We start from the raw sequence: 12,845 nt of genomic DNA on the forward strand, positions 1-12,845 counted from the left end.
GGCATCAGCCAAGCTCAAGTCCAAATTATGATAACGATTTCTACCCAAACACAACTCTTCCCTCAAAAAATTAAATTCAAAATTGTCCACATGCCACGTAGCTCCTCTTGGGTATTGTTCAACTGCCAAACACAGCCTAAATTCTATCAACAAGATAAACTGAAGTAGTTGCCATAGTGAAAAATAAGAAAACAGAAAAACTACCAGTTTCTTTGCTTTCATTTTTTGTGTACTCTTACAGCATTAACTAGTAACTGAGACACCTAGAATAATTAGGAAACAGAAAGTGTCAGCATTTCCATTTAAGAGAAAAGGAAATGACAAACCTTTCAAAGGCAAATCAGATTTTGGTGCTACTGGGGGCTTATGTGCTAAAATCCAAGCTTTCAAAGATCTGCAAGAAGACATTGGATCTTATACAAACTGGCCAATAATTTTTTGCCTTTGAAAGGTTTAAGTGATGTCAATATTCAACACTACCTTTGGTTAAGAATTTTTTGCATCTTGTAATGAAAGCACACTTATTAGCTCTATCCATTTACTGTTTTGATTTCAGTCCTACAATTTTTTAATTTCAAAAGATTTCTGAAATCACAAACACTTGAGTACAGGCCAATCAGAGTCAATATTTCAACTTAGACTACTTTGCAGTCAATAGAAGACAGTAGAATTAAAGAATTCCAGCAACAAGATGAAAGAAAGTTAAACACAAATCAGCAGGCTAAAAAGCACCAGTGATATGAATGGAAGTTAAATATATGCAGGACATACTTGTCACGCGGTAAGGCATAACCAGCTGCTACTGAATCAATATGCCAATTAACATTAAGTATGTAGGAATTTACTGCGCAGCCATACAAGAACTTGGTCGTTTCTAGCTGGGAAAAGAGGAAAATATCAAATTCAAAATTAGGCATCCGCAACCCAAATAAAAACTAAGAATAATATAAGCAAACCAACTGTGCAAAGAATGGAGAACACAACATAAATAGATGTAAAGCGGTTTGATAATGATAATGTAAAGCAGTATAACCAAAAATCATAGATTTAATATCCATAAACAGAAAAGAATTTATTACTTTCAAAGTCATTAAAGTTGAATCTCAACTTGAAGTTCAACATATTTCTTCCTCCTTTTTTTTTTTTTTTTTTTTGTTGATAATCGAGAACCCATCCTAGGCAGGGACCTTTGGACCACCCCAAGAAGGTAAATTTGAGGTTTAGAGGCCACCCCCTAAGCCAGTGAACCGGGCAAACAGGAGGGAATTCGAACCCTCATCAATAATGTTGTTCAACATCTTCTATGATTCAGTTAAACATATTTGATTATTTTACCTGAGTTGTTGACAAATTCACTCAATTTTCACATTGACAAAAGTTACAATCACTGACAAAGTCAGTAAATTTACATAAGATAACCAAACATTTATAGTCATACAGCCGAATCATTGCTACAGATTTGTGATAATGTACATTACAGGTAATTGATTGATATAGGATGATTGTGAAGAAAACTCTACAAAATACAAAGTACAAACAGTGACCCCAAAAACAATGTAGGTCAGCAGCTAAGAGCCTTATTTAGGCTGTTTGTAGTTGGTTTTAGCAGCCAAATGGGGCAATAGAAGGGGCAGGGATCTGCTAGTAGTTAGGTGGAAAGACAGTAGTGGGGCAGTTAAGGTGATGGGAACAATAACAAGAAAAGAGTTGGTTTGGTGTTTTTTGCGTATTACACTTGATCAATGAGCGAAGAGTTGGAGTGCTCGTCAAAAAATTGCATGAAGAATTGGAGCATTTACGCACGATTTTCAGAGTACAATAAGGGCTAATCAGAACTGGCTATGAGGTTTAAGGGCTAGTATTTTAGGCATAAAGAAAGTAGTGGGGCAGTTTGGGTGATGTGATCAGTAACCAAGAATAGAGTTGGCTTGATGTTATTTCTACATTACACTTGATCAATGAGTGAGGAGTTGGCATATGTAAATACGATTTAAGAGTGCAATAAGGGCTTCTCAGACCTGGCTATGAGCTTGAAAGGCTTTAAAATTGCAGAAGGTTGACAAGGGGAAAAAAAAGACAAGTACAGGCATCATACATAGAGAGAATTTTTTGATCAGCATCATACATGGAGTTAGAATTGCATTACACAGTTCCAAGAAAGCTTCGAAAGTTTCAATGAAACCTCTTAAACATGATTGACAGATGAGGAAAAAGCAAGACAGATCTGGAGAAGACCACCAGATTTGATCTGCTACAGACCACCACAAGCATCATAGATCTGGAACAGACCACCACAGATCTGGAGCACACCACCAGAATTGATCTGGAGCACACCACCACAAGCATCCAGACAGATCTGATGCAGACCAGCATGTTTATTCACATGTTTTTCAATAATATTTCCAAAATAAAGCAAGATAATTGGATTTTGATAAATGTCATCAAATTGTATCTGGAAGTCATCTAAGATGGTTTAAGCAACGTAGACCAACTAATATACCAGTAAAGAAGGATATGAATGCCTTGGACTTATCCAAGGAGAAGGCTTTACATAGACTCATAGAGTCAATTATACAAGGTACATCCTTGTACCTTGTACTATTAATTGAGATAGACTTCCAATTATAATAATGTAAACGTATGTGCTAAAACCCTTCTTAGGAATATCGCTGGTATTAGGATGTGCTATCATAATTTGATCTTTTATGGCATATACTTATCCAGTTCAGTAATGTCATCTCATTATAATCAAGACAATGTTCATGGAAAAAAAGTTGCATTGTTTCGAATAAAATTATCAATTGACGGTCTCTGTCAATGAAAGTAGTATTATTGTCAAAACAAGCATTGTCTCATATTGTTGTGTCCTTTTGTGTTTTGAGACTATTTTAGGTTTGAAGGTTAACTAGGCCTTGGTGGGTGAGGTAGGTGAGGTACTGCATACGGATGCTCTTTCTTTGGTCTGTCAAGTAGGATCACATCTCCCCTCTACACAAAGGCTGCATGTGACATGGTATGAGTAGGGTGTACTGCCAAGGAGGTTTCAAAAGAGATTGGCAGGGTAAAAAAGGAAGCATTTACAAACAATCTTACCTTGATTAAGAGCAAACTAACTTAGTTCATGTCTTTGTTTAGCGTATCTCAATCTAGTAGTGCATCTGTAATTATAACATCAATAAAACCTCTACCTTAAGTAGAGGGTCAAAGGTGCTTTCCATGTTTGAAGGAAAAACTATCCTTTTGTGAAGGACTTAAAGATCTTAGAATGAACTGAGCTCAAACTTCACATCACAATGCGGTGCACCAATATCAACACAAACAACATGAATATCAAACATATGTAGTAAAAGAAGTAAGAAGAAAAACTTGCCGCAATTGATGAGTAAACATTCTCAAGTTGTTTGGCTATAGTGTTGCATGCATCAGATAAACTACACTTGGTTGCAAACATCATATCCGGAAGCCTCCAACCCTGAGAACCAACAACAAATACATGAATTACCCCTATCATACTACACATTTAAAGTCGTAAAAAAATTGAAAAATGAAAATCTACAAATTACTAAAGCATAGTCTATGAAGTAAAAATGGATGTTATATCTGTTTACTAAAAAACATATAGTTTTTTTTCCCATTTCTAACAATACCAAACTTATTCAAGCTCTTATATTTGAAATCTACCAAGTTCAGGATACTGAAGAAGGCCAGGAATGAGAGGATAGTGAGGTGAGTTTGGAGATCAATGAAGGCTCAAGGCAGCACTCTTGAGGTTGAGGGTGTGCAGACAGTCGCCACTACATGAGTTTTGGTGTCTCACAAATCAGCTTTTGATGGGCTTCATATAGCAGTTTGGCGATTCTTATTTAGCTGTGTAGCTAGCTGCACTATAGGCTAAGAACCAATCTTATCTTCCAGACTAAAATAAGTGCAGTTTTTAGAGCCTGCAAGTGTAACAGGCTTGATTAATGAGCCTGGTACATCATATGTTGGCCCACTTCACCTGCAGTGTAACATGTCCTTACGACTTCTTCATTTAAATGTACTCAGTTAAAAGAGGGTTATTTTTCTTCCCACAGCTCCCTTGGGGCCATGGATAATTAGAGTATCATTCTTTGAGATCTAATATGACTAGGATCCAGCATCAGAGCAGCCATTTTTGTAACTACAATTTATCTTTTAAATTCAAGTTTATTCATGTTTAAGATTTGAAACAACTCACTTTGTATTTCTTTCTCCTTATTCATTAGAGCAAACCAACCCCCTGTCCCATTTAGTACGTCTCAAGGTCTTCAAAACAGTTTACTGCATTTGATGCGCCAATGACATGATGGCCTATCCTTTCATCCACTCTATACTTGCTCTACAAAACACCATGCTACCGTACATTTTTTCACACCTTCCTTAGTCCACCATGTCTTCCTCATTACCAACACTAATTTGTCATTACATTTTATTGTTGTGGTTTCTGAAGCATTTCTAAATCATCCATCAATAAATTGAAACATATTTTCAATTTGACTAGAATTTTGACTTTTAAAACTCATCTAAAACAGATAGAAAGAATATAGAATGACCCAATACACAACCTCACCTATGTATGACCCATAGATGCCCTTACCTTCCATGTCAAGAAAATTTTGAAATAATCAAAATACTCTTAACCTATAATACTTGATTTTTCATATCGAAAGCTAATTATATCCATACTAACTTAAAAATAAGCATAAACAGTGACAACCAATACCAAAATGTGATTAAGAAAAGTTCCAAGTGTGTTCATCTTGAAACCAACCAATTTCCAAACATTCTCGCTGCTTTAATTTTACTATTTATAGATGATCTTACAGTTTGCATCATGAGTAAACTTTACAATTTGTAAAGGAAAGTAAAAGCAAAAATAAAAAATAAAAAAAGGGAAACAGAAGGGTCAACATGAACTATTTATTAACTATGCCATCAATTTTACATGCCCCTTTTTTCCATTTTTTCTTTTGGTTGTTTCTAAAGGATGTCTTTTTAAAATATTAAAATAGCAAGAAACGAGATTTCCCTCAAACAGATTAATCAAAAAAAATGCAAATCCAATATCTAAATCATACCTCTTACCCTACGAATCTTCTCAATGAATTGCTCACCAACAATACCCGAACTAGGAACATTGAGACCCCGTGCATAACTAATTCTTCCTGAGGCTCTGATTACGGCTATTAGGTCCATACCACCTGATAAACCAACAGTCTCCATTTCCTAACTGTCACGCCTCAAGCTCCATGACAACGTCGCACACTCATTTAAATGAGCATACAAGACTAAAAGTCCAACCACATAAACCAACAATGCAAAATACTCAAATTAAATCTTTAATTATCATAATGCCAAAATTCATAAAAATAAATAATTCTTATCATATGAAATTGTCCACCAAGTCCACTGGTATAATCCACTAACAAAATAATAATCCAAGTACTTAAAGCAAGCTAGGGTTGAAGAATTGAAGAAAAAATGTTGTGTTGTAAACAAAATTAATGGTAGGAAAAGGAAGATGAAACAGATCTGGTTCAGCGTGTTTTAACGGTTAAAGTGCATCATGATGATTATGATTATGATGATGAAGATGACAACTAGAGTAGGCAACACACATGGATTCCTGCAGGCAGGCATCGCACAGACCATCCCAAACAAGCTTCAAAAGCTCTCAAAAAAAATTCTAAACTCATCATTGTTGAATAAGAAGTACATACCTTTATATAGAACTCATAATTCCAAAAGGACTGACTCCAAAATTTAAAAAATAAAGACTTTGGCATTTAAAACTCATTCAAAACTTACCTAAAATCATACTTAACAACCCATATAAAACTTGACCCAAATTATAACCCACAGGCAGCAACTACAACCCATTTTCAGAAATTTCTGAAATTAGCAATATACTGATGACCTATAGAACACTACTAGATAATATGAAACAAACCAGATCAATGCCTAACCTAAATAATCATAATATAAGACTCTACCAAGAATAATGCAATGATTATGCATAGTTCTAATAGGGCCCACCATGAAATTATGCCAATATCAGAATTTTACTGCTTCCTTGAGTTTACTTTTTTCTTGCATTAATTAAAGAGAAACTTTATGTGCAGTCAAAAGATATTAACAAGATAACTGGACCAAGTATTTGTTAGCAGACAGTGCAAATAGCCAATACATGGTAAATCATGTGCTATTTCACCTGAACTGAGTAGATAATCATAACTTAAAAAGATTGTACATGGTAAACCTTTTCTGCTGCATGTCGTAGTTTCTGGGCAGCCATTGAAGGAAGAAATGAATATGGCAACATTGTAGCAGTGTGGTTTTTCCGATCTTTGCACTTCATAAACCTGAATAATTATCAAGATTAATAATATAATCATGATTAAAACATGAAAAACTCTACCAACACAGGTGTGATTTTTTCAAAGATTTGAACAATAATATTGCATGGCATATGACATAAACAATATAATTACTACTTATGAAATCTGAACTAATTCAAAATGGTTTTGTTGTTCATTTCAATTAAAATTGGTTTTTAAAATTTAATTATGTAAATGAGTAAGACCCTATCACAGCCTTGATCATTTTTCAGTCAATAACTAATATATAAAGAAGTTAGGCTGGTCTCCTCCAAACCCTTATAATGTGAGAATACAGGGTAACTACTACAGAGACTTTGAACAATCAATGGAGCAAACATTTCTTCAATTTGTCCTTCACCAGTTTTGTGGGGATGGGGGTGTTGTGGAACTAAGCAAAGCAAAATAAATATTATATGGCAATAATGAGCTTACCATGCAAGAGGGCTAGCAGTTTGATTAATGAGCAAGATATTTGAATATTGACTTTTCTCTTCGAGATCAACACGAGTAATTTTTTGTACATGGGCCATCCCTCTACTCCCCAACTTCAAGCTTGTTGATAGAGCCAGATGCCATGTTTCAGAATTGTCAAAAACTACAGGAACAGTGTTGGAAATGAGCTCCAAATCATACAACGAATCCATGGCACAGGAGCTAGCAGCCCACCTAATAAATAAAATGACACAAATATCAGCATACATTAGACAACACCTCTAGTTATTTCTCTGAAAATACCACTCAATTTTTAACACGAGAGAGTTACAACTGCTAATACAATGAGGCAACTATTTTTATTTCATTTTATTTTATTTTGTGAGTGCAGCACACATGTCCTGGTTTATTTTATTCATAAGCAAACTAGGAAGTGCCTAATATGCATGCAAGACACCAATCCTGTGTCAGTGTTTGTACCATGCATTGAACCATAAGCCTCAAGTTGTTGCTTTTAATAAAAGGAAAAGAAATGCAAGGAAATTATTTACAAGTGTTATGCAAACAATTTCATTGAAAACAAAACAACAGCCAGTGTTCAACTATTGTCTTCTTCTTTTGTTCCCTCTGTTGTGATGTAACCAACCAAGGATTCTTTACAATAGAAGCCAAATGAAGCTTACCTTTCCTCTGAATTTGCATTGTCTGACTGATGAAAAAGCCCTTTATTATTATGCATTGGATTAATACACATCCTAGAAGGCATCAAAAAAGTTCTGCAACAAGATAGAGTAGTGAAGTCAAAACACTTATTACCAAGACTATGATAATCATTAAGACCAACAGTAATGAATTTCTAATCTTTCAGGGTCTCACAAGCATCTTTATGCCAAGACTGAAATCAGATTACTTACTACAGCTATTAAAAGCAAGCATACTTACTACAGCTATCTTTTAAATGCTAGTAAATTAAGAAACAAATCAAAGAAGCCAATCTTACTAAAAATGCACATCACTTAAAAGAAATGATTTGTTAAATTACAAGAGGAAATAAAAGATTGTGTTTTCTCTCCTCCCTTGTTTGGTAATGCAATGTAACAACCAGTGGTTAAGTGTGAAGTTTTAAATAGTTTTTCCATGAACAATAAAAATCAAATTTCGGATGCTTGACTAACAGGTATTTTAGGGAAGTCATCTGAGATATGGAATAAGGGATGCCACCAGTGAAGCTATTTCCAGCAAGGTTTCTGCATTACAAGGGGATTGCTGATGAAACCACCATAAGAAAATTAAAGGGCGCAAATTTTTTTTTTTTTTTGATAAATGAAATTAAGGGACTGAAATAGAAGAGAAGGAAAAATCAGTAGGCATTAAGCATACAGTTGCGTGCAGTTTGAAGGTGTGCAAAATTTACACATAAATTAAATTAAAGAAAAAGAACTTGGAAATGAACAAATCGAATCAAAATCAAAATCCCATAGGAGATAGACGACTTTGACCAACCCTAGACTTAAAAAAATCACTTGTTAGGGTTTCAAAAATTAGAAGGAGAGGGAAAGGGGCAGAGTGAGAGCAACAAACAAGTGAGAGAGAGAGAACTTAACAGAGTCGTAGTCGTCGGTGGTAGTCGCAGTCGCGGTGGCGGGCTTTGTCTTTGTGTTTAGAGTCTTCGTCCTCGGCGGGCTTGAAGGATGGGGGCTTGAATGCAGGGGGCTTCGAAGGGAGGTTTTCTAATTTTCTCTGAATATCGTCCCATTGAGTCGAAGCTCCTTCCACGTCCTTGTACACGAAGTGATAGTTCCCCATTTTTGAGAATCTCCGATCAACTCTCTCTCTCTCTCTCTCCCTCCCTCTCCCCCTCCCTATAGTATCGTATTTTGGGGATTTTTTGTTAGGGATTGGGGATTTGAGATCGTGAGAAACAAAGGGGGGAAAGAAAGGAGGGCAATAGAAAGAGCGGGAAAACGAAAAAAAGAAGAAAAGAAGAGGAGAGTTAAGATAGGCCATAGTTTTATTTATTTTTTGTTAAATTTTTTTTTTTTTGGTTGAAACTGCAGAAAATTTTTTATTTTTTTTTATTTTTCTTAGTTATTAAGGTTGAAAATTTATTAGTTTCATTTTTATTTTAATGAAATCTTTTTTTATTTGGTAAAAGTAGAGGTAATATTTTTATGAAACATATTTTCAATTAAAATAAAGTTAATGAAATTTAGAGAGATAGAGACGTGTAGAGAGATAGAGACAGACAGATTAACTTTATTTTGATGAATTTTTTTTTTATTTGGTAGAAGTAGGGTAATATTTTAATGAAAAATATTTTCTATTAAAATAAAGTTAATTTTTTATGGTCAATGGAAAATATTTTTTTGTGGCCCATTTTTTTTTTTTTGTTTACTAAAAATCAAGAGCTAATTTTTTGTGGTAGAGAAGAGGGAGCGGCAGTAGTGGTGAAGGTGGTGTATAAGAGGTGATGGCGAAGGAGATTAGTGGTGAAGTTATGGTAGTGGTAGAGGAGATGGAGTGGTGGTAGAGGAGGAGAGGTAATAGTAGTAGTAGTGGTGGTAGCAGTGGTAGTAGTGGCAGTGATGGTGGTAGTAATGGTAGTCGTAGAGGTGGAGTGACAACATTGGTAATAATGGTGGTAGTGGAATGACATTTGCAGTAGTGGTGAATGTGGTAGAGGAGATGGGTGGTGAGAAAGAGATGTGTGAGAGACAGATAGAGAGACAGAGACAGAGACAGAGTGATGAGCGAGAGAGAGACAAAGTGGTCGCTAAAAGTGCATTTTCTTGTAGTGGAGAGCTCAATAAATAGAGAAGATGAGAGAGAGAGAGTGAACAAGGTGAACACAATAGGAGACAGACAGACAGACAGACACAGAGAAAGAGTAAGACGACATTGTTTTTTTAATTTTTTTTTTGTGACAGAAAAATGACGTTGCATTTATTTAAACTATTTTGTGACTATATATATATGAAAATGTCTCAAAGCCACAATATATATATATATATTTTTTTTTTTTTTTTGCAACGATACCTATTACAGTCGCAAAAAACTCTTCTTCTTTTTTTGCGACAACAAGTTTGGTCGCCAAAAGATAAAAAATAATTTTTTATTTTCCATTCGGCGACCATATTGTTTTAGTAGCCAAAACTCAATATACGGCGTGTCACGCCCTCAAAAATAAACCCATAATATATATATATCATTGACATGCAATATTAAAAGAAAGCAATTTATTATCTCAATCATCAGAGTACTACTAAATGAAAACATTACCTGTAACATCAAATTAAATGCCCTACAGGCTTACATCTTTCCAAGCCAACACTTGGACACAAAAGTATGAGTTCTAACTCAAATACAAATAAAGCCCTAGGCTTGAGTGTTTACATGTACAAACAAATAAAAACAAATAACTGAAAATAGTCTTCATAATCCAAGTCCTTCCAAGCTAAGTTCTTGAAGGTAGCTTATCACCTGAACCTGAAAATGATGTTCACATATAGGGTGAGCCACAGCCCAGTAGAAATATACTAAACCAAATATAAGCAATGAATAAAGCGATAGCATTCAATAGATGATTAACCTAGATAATCAATTATATCATTAAACTGTCTCATGACACTAATGTCTAAGACACGTTTTACTTTCCAACATTATCAATAGGGCTCAGAACCTGGCCAAACTTACAACAGTGAACTATATATATATCATATTCACATTCTTCCAATGTCTACCAACAAATGAGACTCAGGCTCAAATCAAAACACTTCATACTTCCAGTTTGATACACATTTTAGTGCTGTATCAATAAAAACACTTCAATATAAATAAGCACACATAAAAGTGATGCTAATGGAGTCCATCCCCTATCTCCTCCCAAACAAAATCCGGTTTAGAGGTCCATCCCCTATCTTCCCCTAAACCGTGGAGTACATCCCCTATCTCCTCCCACACAAAACAATGTATGTAAACACATAACATATACAACACACAATCAATACACATAATGTCTGTATTAATTCAACAGTCAAAATTGATGACTTAATCAATGATTAGTTTCAGTTATCCCTAATCCACATGCAGTGTCTACAACAATCACGACTATCCTCCACCGATAGCCCAAAACAGTTATTTCTAGACTTGGAAATAAATAACTCAACAATTAAATGGACGAGTGATTTAAATTAACCAACTACCCCATTTAATCAATAGATTGCTCAAACTCATGAATTTAACTAGTTTCCCCAATGTTCCTTAAATTAAATATACAATTCAATTTATTTAAACAACTAGGGTTTTTCCCAAAATTACCAAAATACCCCCAACCTATTAAAATGCCAGAACTTAGAACAAAACGTATACATTGGAGTAGGAAATCCCTACCTCGAAGAAAATAACCCGAATGGAGAAGACAGAGATGAAGACCCAAATTCCAATGTGCTCCAAATCACCAAACGTTCAGATTAAATGGAAGCCCTCGACTCACTCTATCTTTTTAATAAAGGATCTAAGGTAGAAACTCACTCTAAGTAGATCAATCCTAAGAGAGATGGTGTGTAGAGGGAGAGAGAACTCGTACCTAGGGTTTTGGAATCTGAAAGTGGATCAAAAACTGATCTGAAACACGCTGCTGCCTATTTAAACCTGACAGACTTGCTCGAGCGAAGACTTGGTCGCTCGAGCGACCAGACACACGAAAACCTCGCTCGAGCAAAGAAAAGCTCGCTCGAGCCAAAAATGCAATGCTTCAGGTCTGCAACCCAGCAGCACGCTCGAGCGACAGAAAGCTCGCTCGAGCGAGGAACTCGAAAACATACACCTCGCTCGCTCGAGCGAAGAAAATCTCGCTCGAGCGAATAAGCACTGCCCTCAGGTCTATACTAGACGCAAACGCTCGCTCGAGCGACCAAGCCCTGGCTCGAGCGACCAACCCAAAAACTGGACAGCAACACTTGGTTTACGAACCCAACCAACCTGAAACAAACCTGCCCAACACATCCTATAACTCCAAATGAGAAAATAAAGGACGACGACAACAATTATACAATGACAGAATAAACGGAACCTAAGTCCGGATACAATAATCAAATGGGAAAAGACCGGGGTCGCTATACGGCGACTAAAATATTTTTTGTCGCTAAAAATAAGTTTTTGGCGACCAAACTTTTGGTCGCCAAAAGATAATAAATAATTTTTTATTTTCCATTCTGCGACTAAATAGTTTTAGTAGCCAAAACTCAATATACGGCGACTAAAATATTTTTAGTTGTTAAAAATAAGTTTTTTTGGCGACCAAAATTTTGGTCGCCAAAAGATAAAAAATAATTTTTTATTTTCCATTCGGCGACTACATTGTTTTAGTAGCCAAAACTCAATATACGGCGACTAAAATATTTTTTGTCGCTAAAAATAAGTTTTTGGCGCCAAAAGATAAAAAATAATTTTTTATTTTCCATTTAGCGACTAAATAGTTTTAGTAGCCGAAACTCAATATGCGGCGACTAAAATATTTTTAGTTGCTGAAAATAAGTTTTTGGCGACCAAAATTTTGATCGCCAAAGATAAAAAATAATGTTTCATTTTCCATTCGGCGACTAAATAGTTTTAGTAGCCAAAACTCAATATACGGCGACTAAAATATTTTTAGTAGCTAAAAATAATTTTTTTAGCGACCAAAATTTTGGTCGCCAATTCCACAATCAACTTATTTTTGATCTTGCACGACCAACTTATTTTTTTGTCGTCAAAATGTGACCTTCCGCGACCAAATTTGTAGTTGGTCGCCAAAACCACATCACTTTCTGCGACCAACTCATTTTTTGGTCGCCAACATATGATCTTTTGCGACCAACTCATATTTGGTTGCCAAAAATAATGATCATTCGCGACTAATTAATATTTGGTCGCCAAAAGGTATATTTTAGCTACCAACTTTTATATTGGTCGCGAAAAGTGGTCGCTAAAAGTGCAGATTCTTGTAGTGAATTCAAGTTAATTGCTTTTCTA

General features: G+C 35.3%; 1 protein-coding gene across 3 annotated transcripts; it reads right to left on the bottom strand.

Moving 5' to 3' along the window:
- Nucleotides 1-442: 442 nt before the first annotated feature.
- Nucleotides 443-6,384, bottom strand: LOC114292087 (uncharacterized). Of its 3 annotated transcripts, none has more exons than XR_014349559.1 (4): nt 6,281-6,384; nt 5,100-5,309; nt 3,371-3,472; nt 443-878 (listed from the first exon to the last, which is right to left on the bottom strand). XR_014349559.1 is itself a non-coding variant. In XM_082903362.1 (4 exons), the coding sequence occupies exons 2-4, from the start codon at nt 5,242-5,244 to the stop codon at nt 714-716; spliced, it is 405 nt and encodes a 134-aa protein (XP_082759488.1). In that variant the 5' UTR covers nt 5,245-5,309; nt 6,281-6,384; the 3' UTR covers nt 443-713. The 3 variants fall into 3 exon arrangements, 2 of the variants coding, with proteins under 2 accessions (XP_082759488.1, XP_082759489.1); XM_082903362.1 differs by having other exon boundaries at nt 5,107-5,309; XM_082903363.1 differs by lacking the exon at nt 6,281-6,384 and having other exon boundaries at nt 5,107-6,266.
- Nucleotides 6,385-12,845: the final 6,461 nt, after the last annotated feature.

This window comes from Camellia sinensis, chromosome 13, assembly GCF_055761805.1.
Source record: "Camellia sinensis isolate YWXY chromosome 13, ASM5576180v1, whole genome shotgun sequence".
NCBI lineage: Eukaryota > Viridiplantae > Streptophyta > Magnoliopsida > Ericales > Theaceae > Camellia > Camellia sinensis.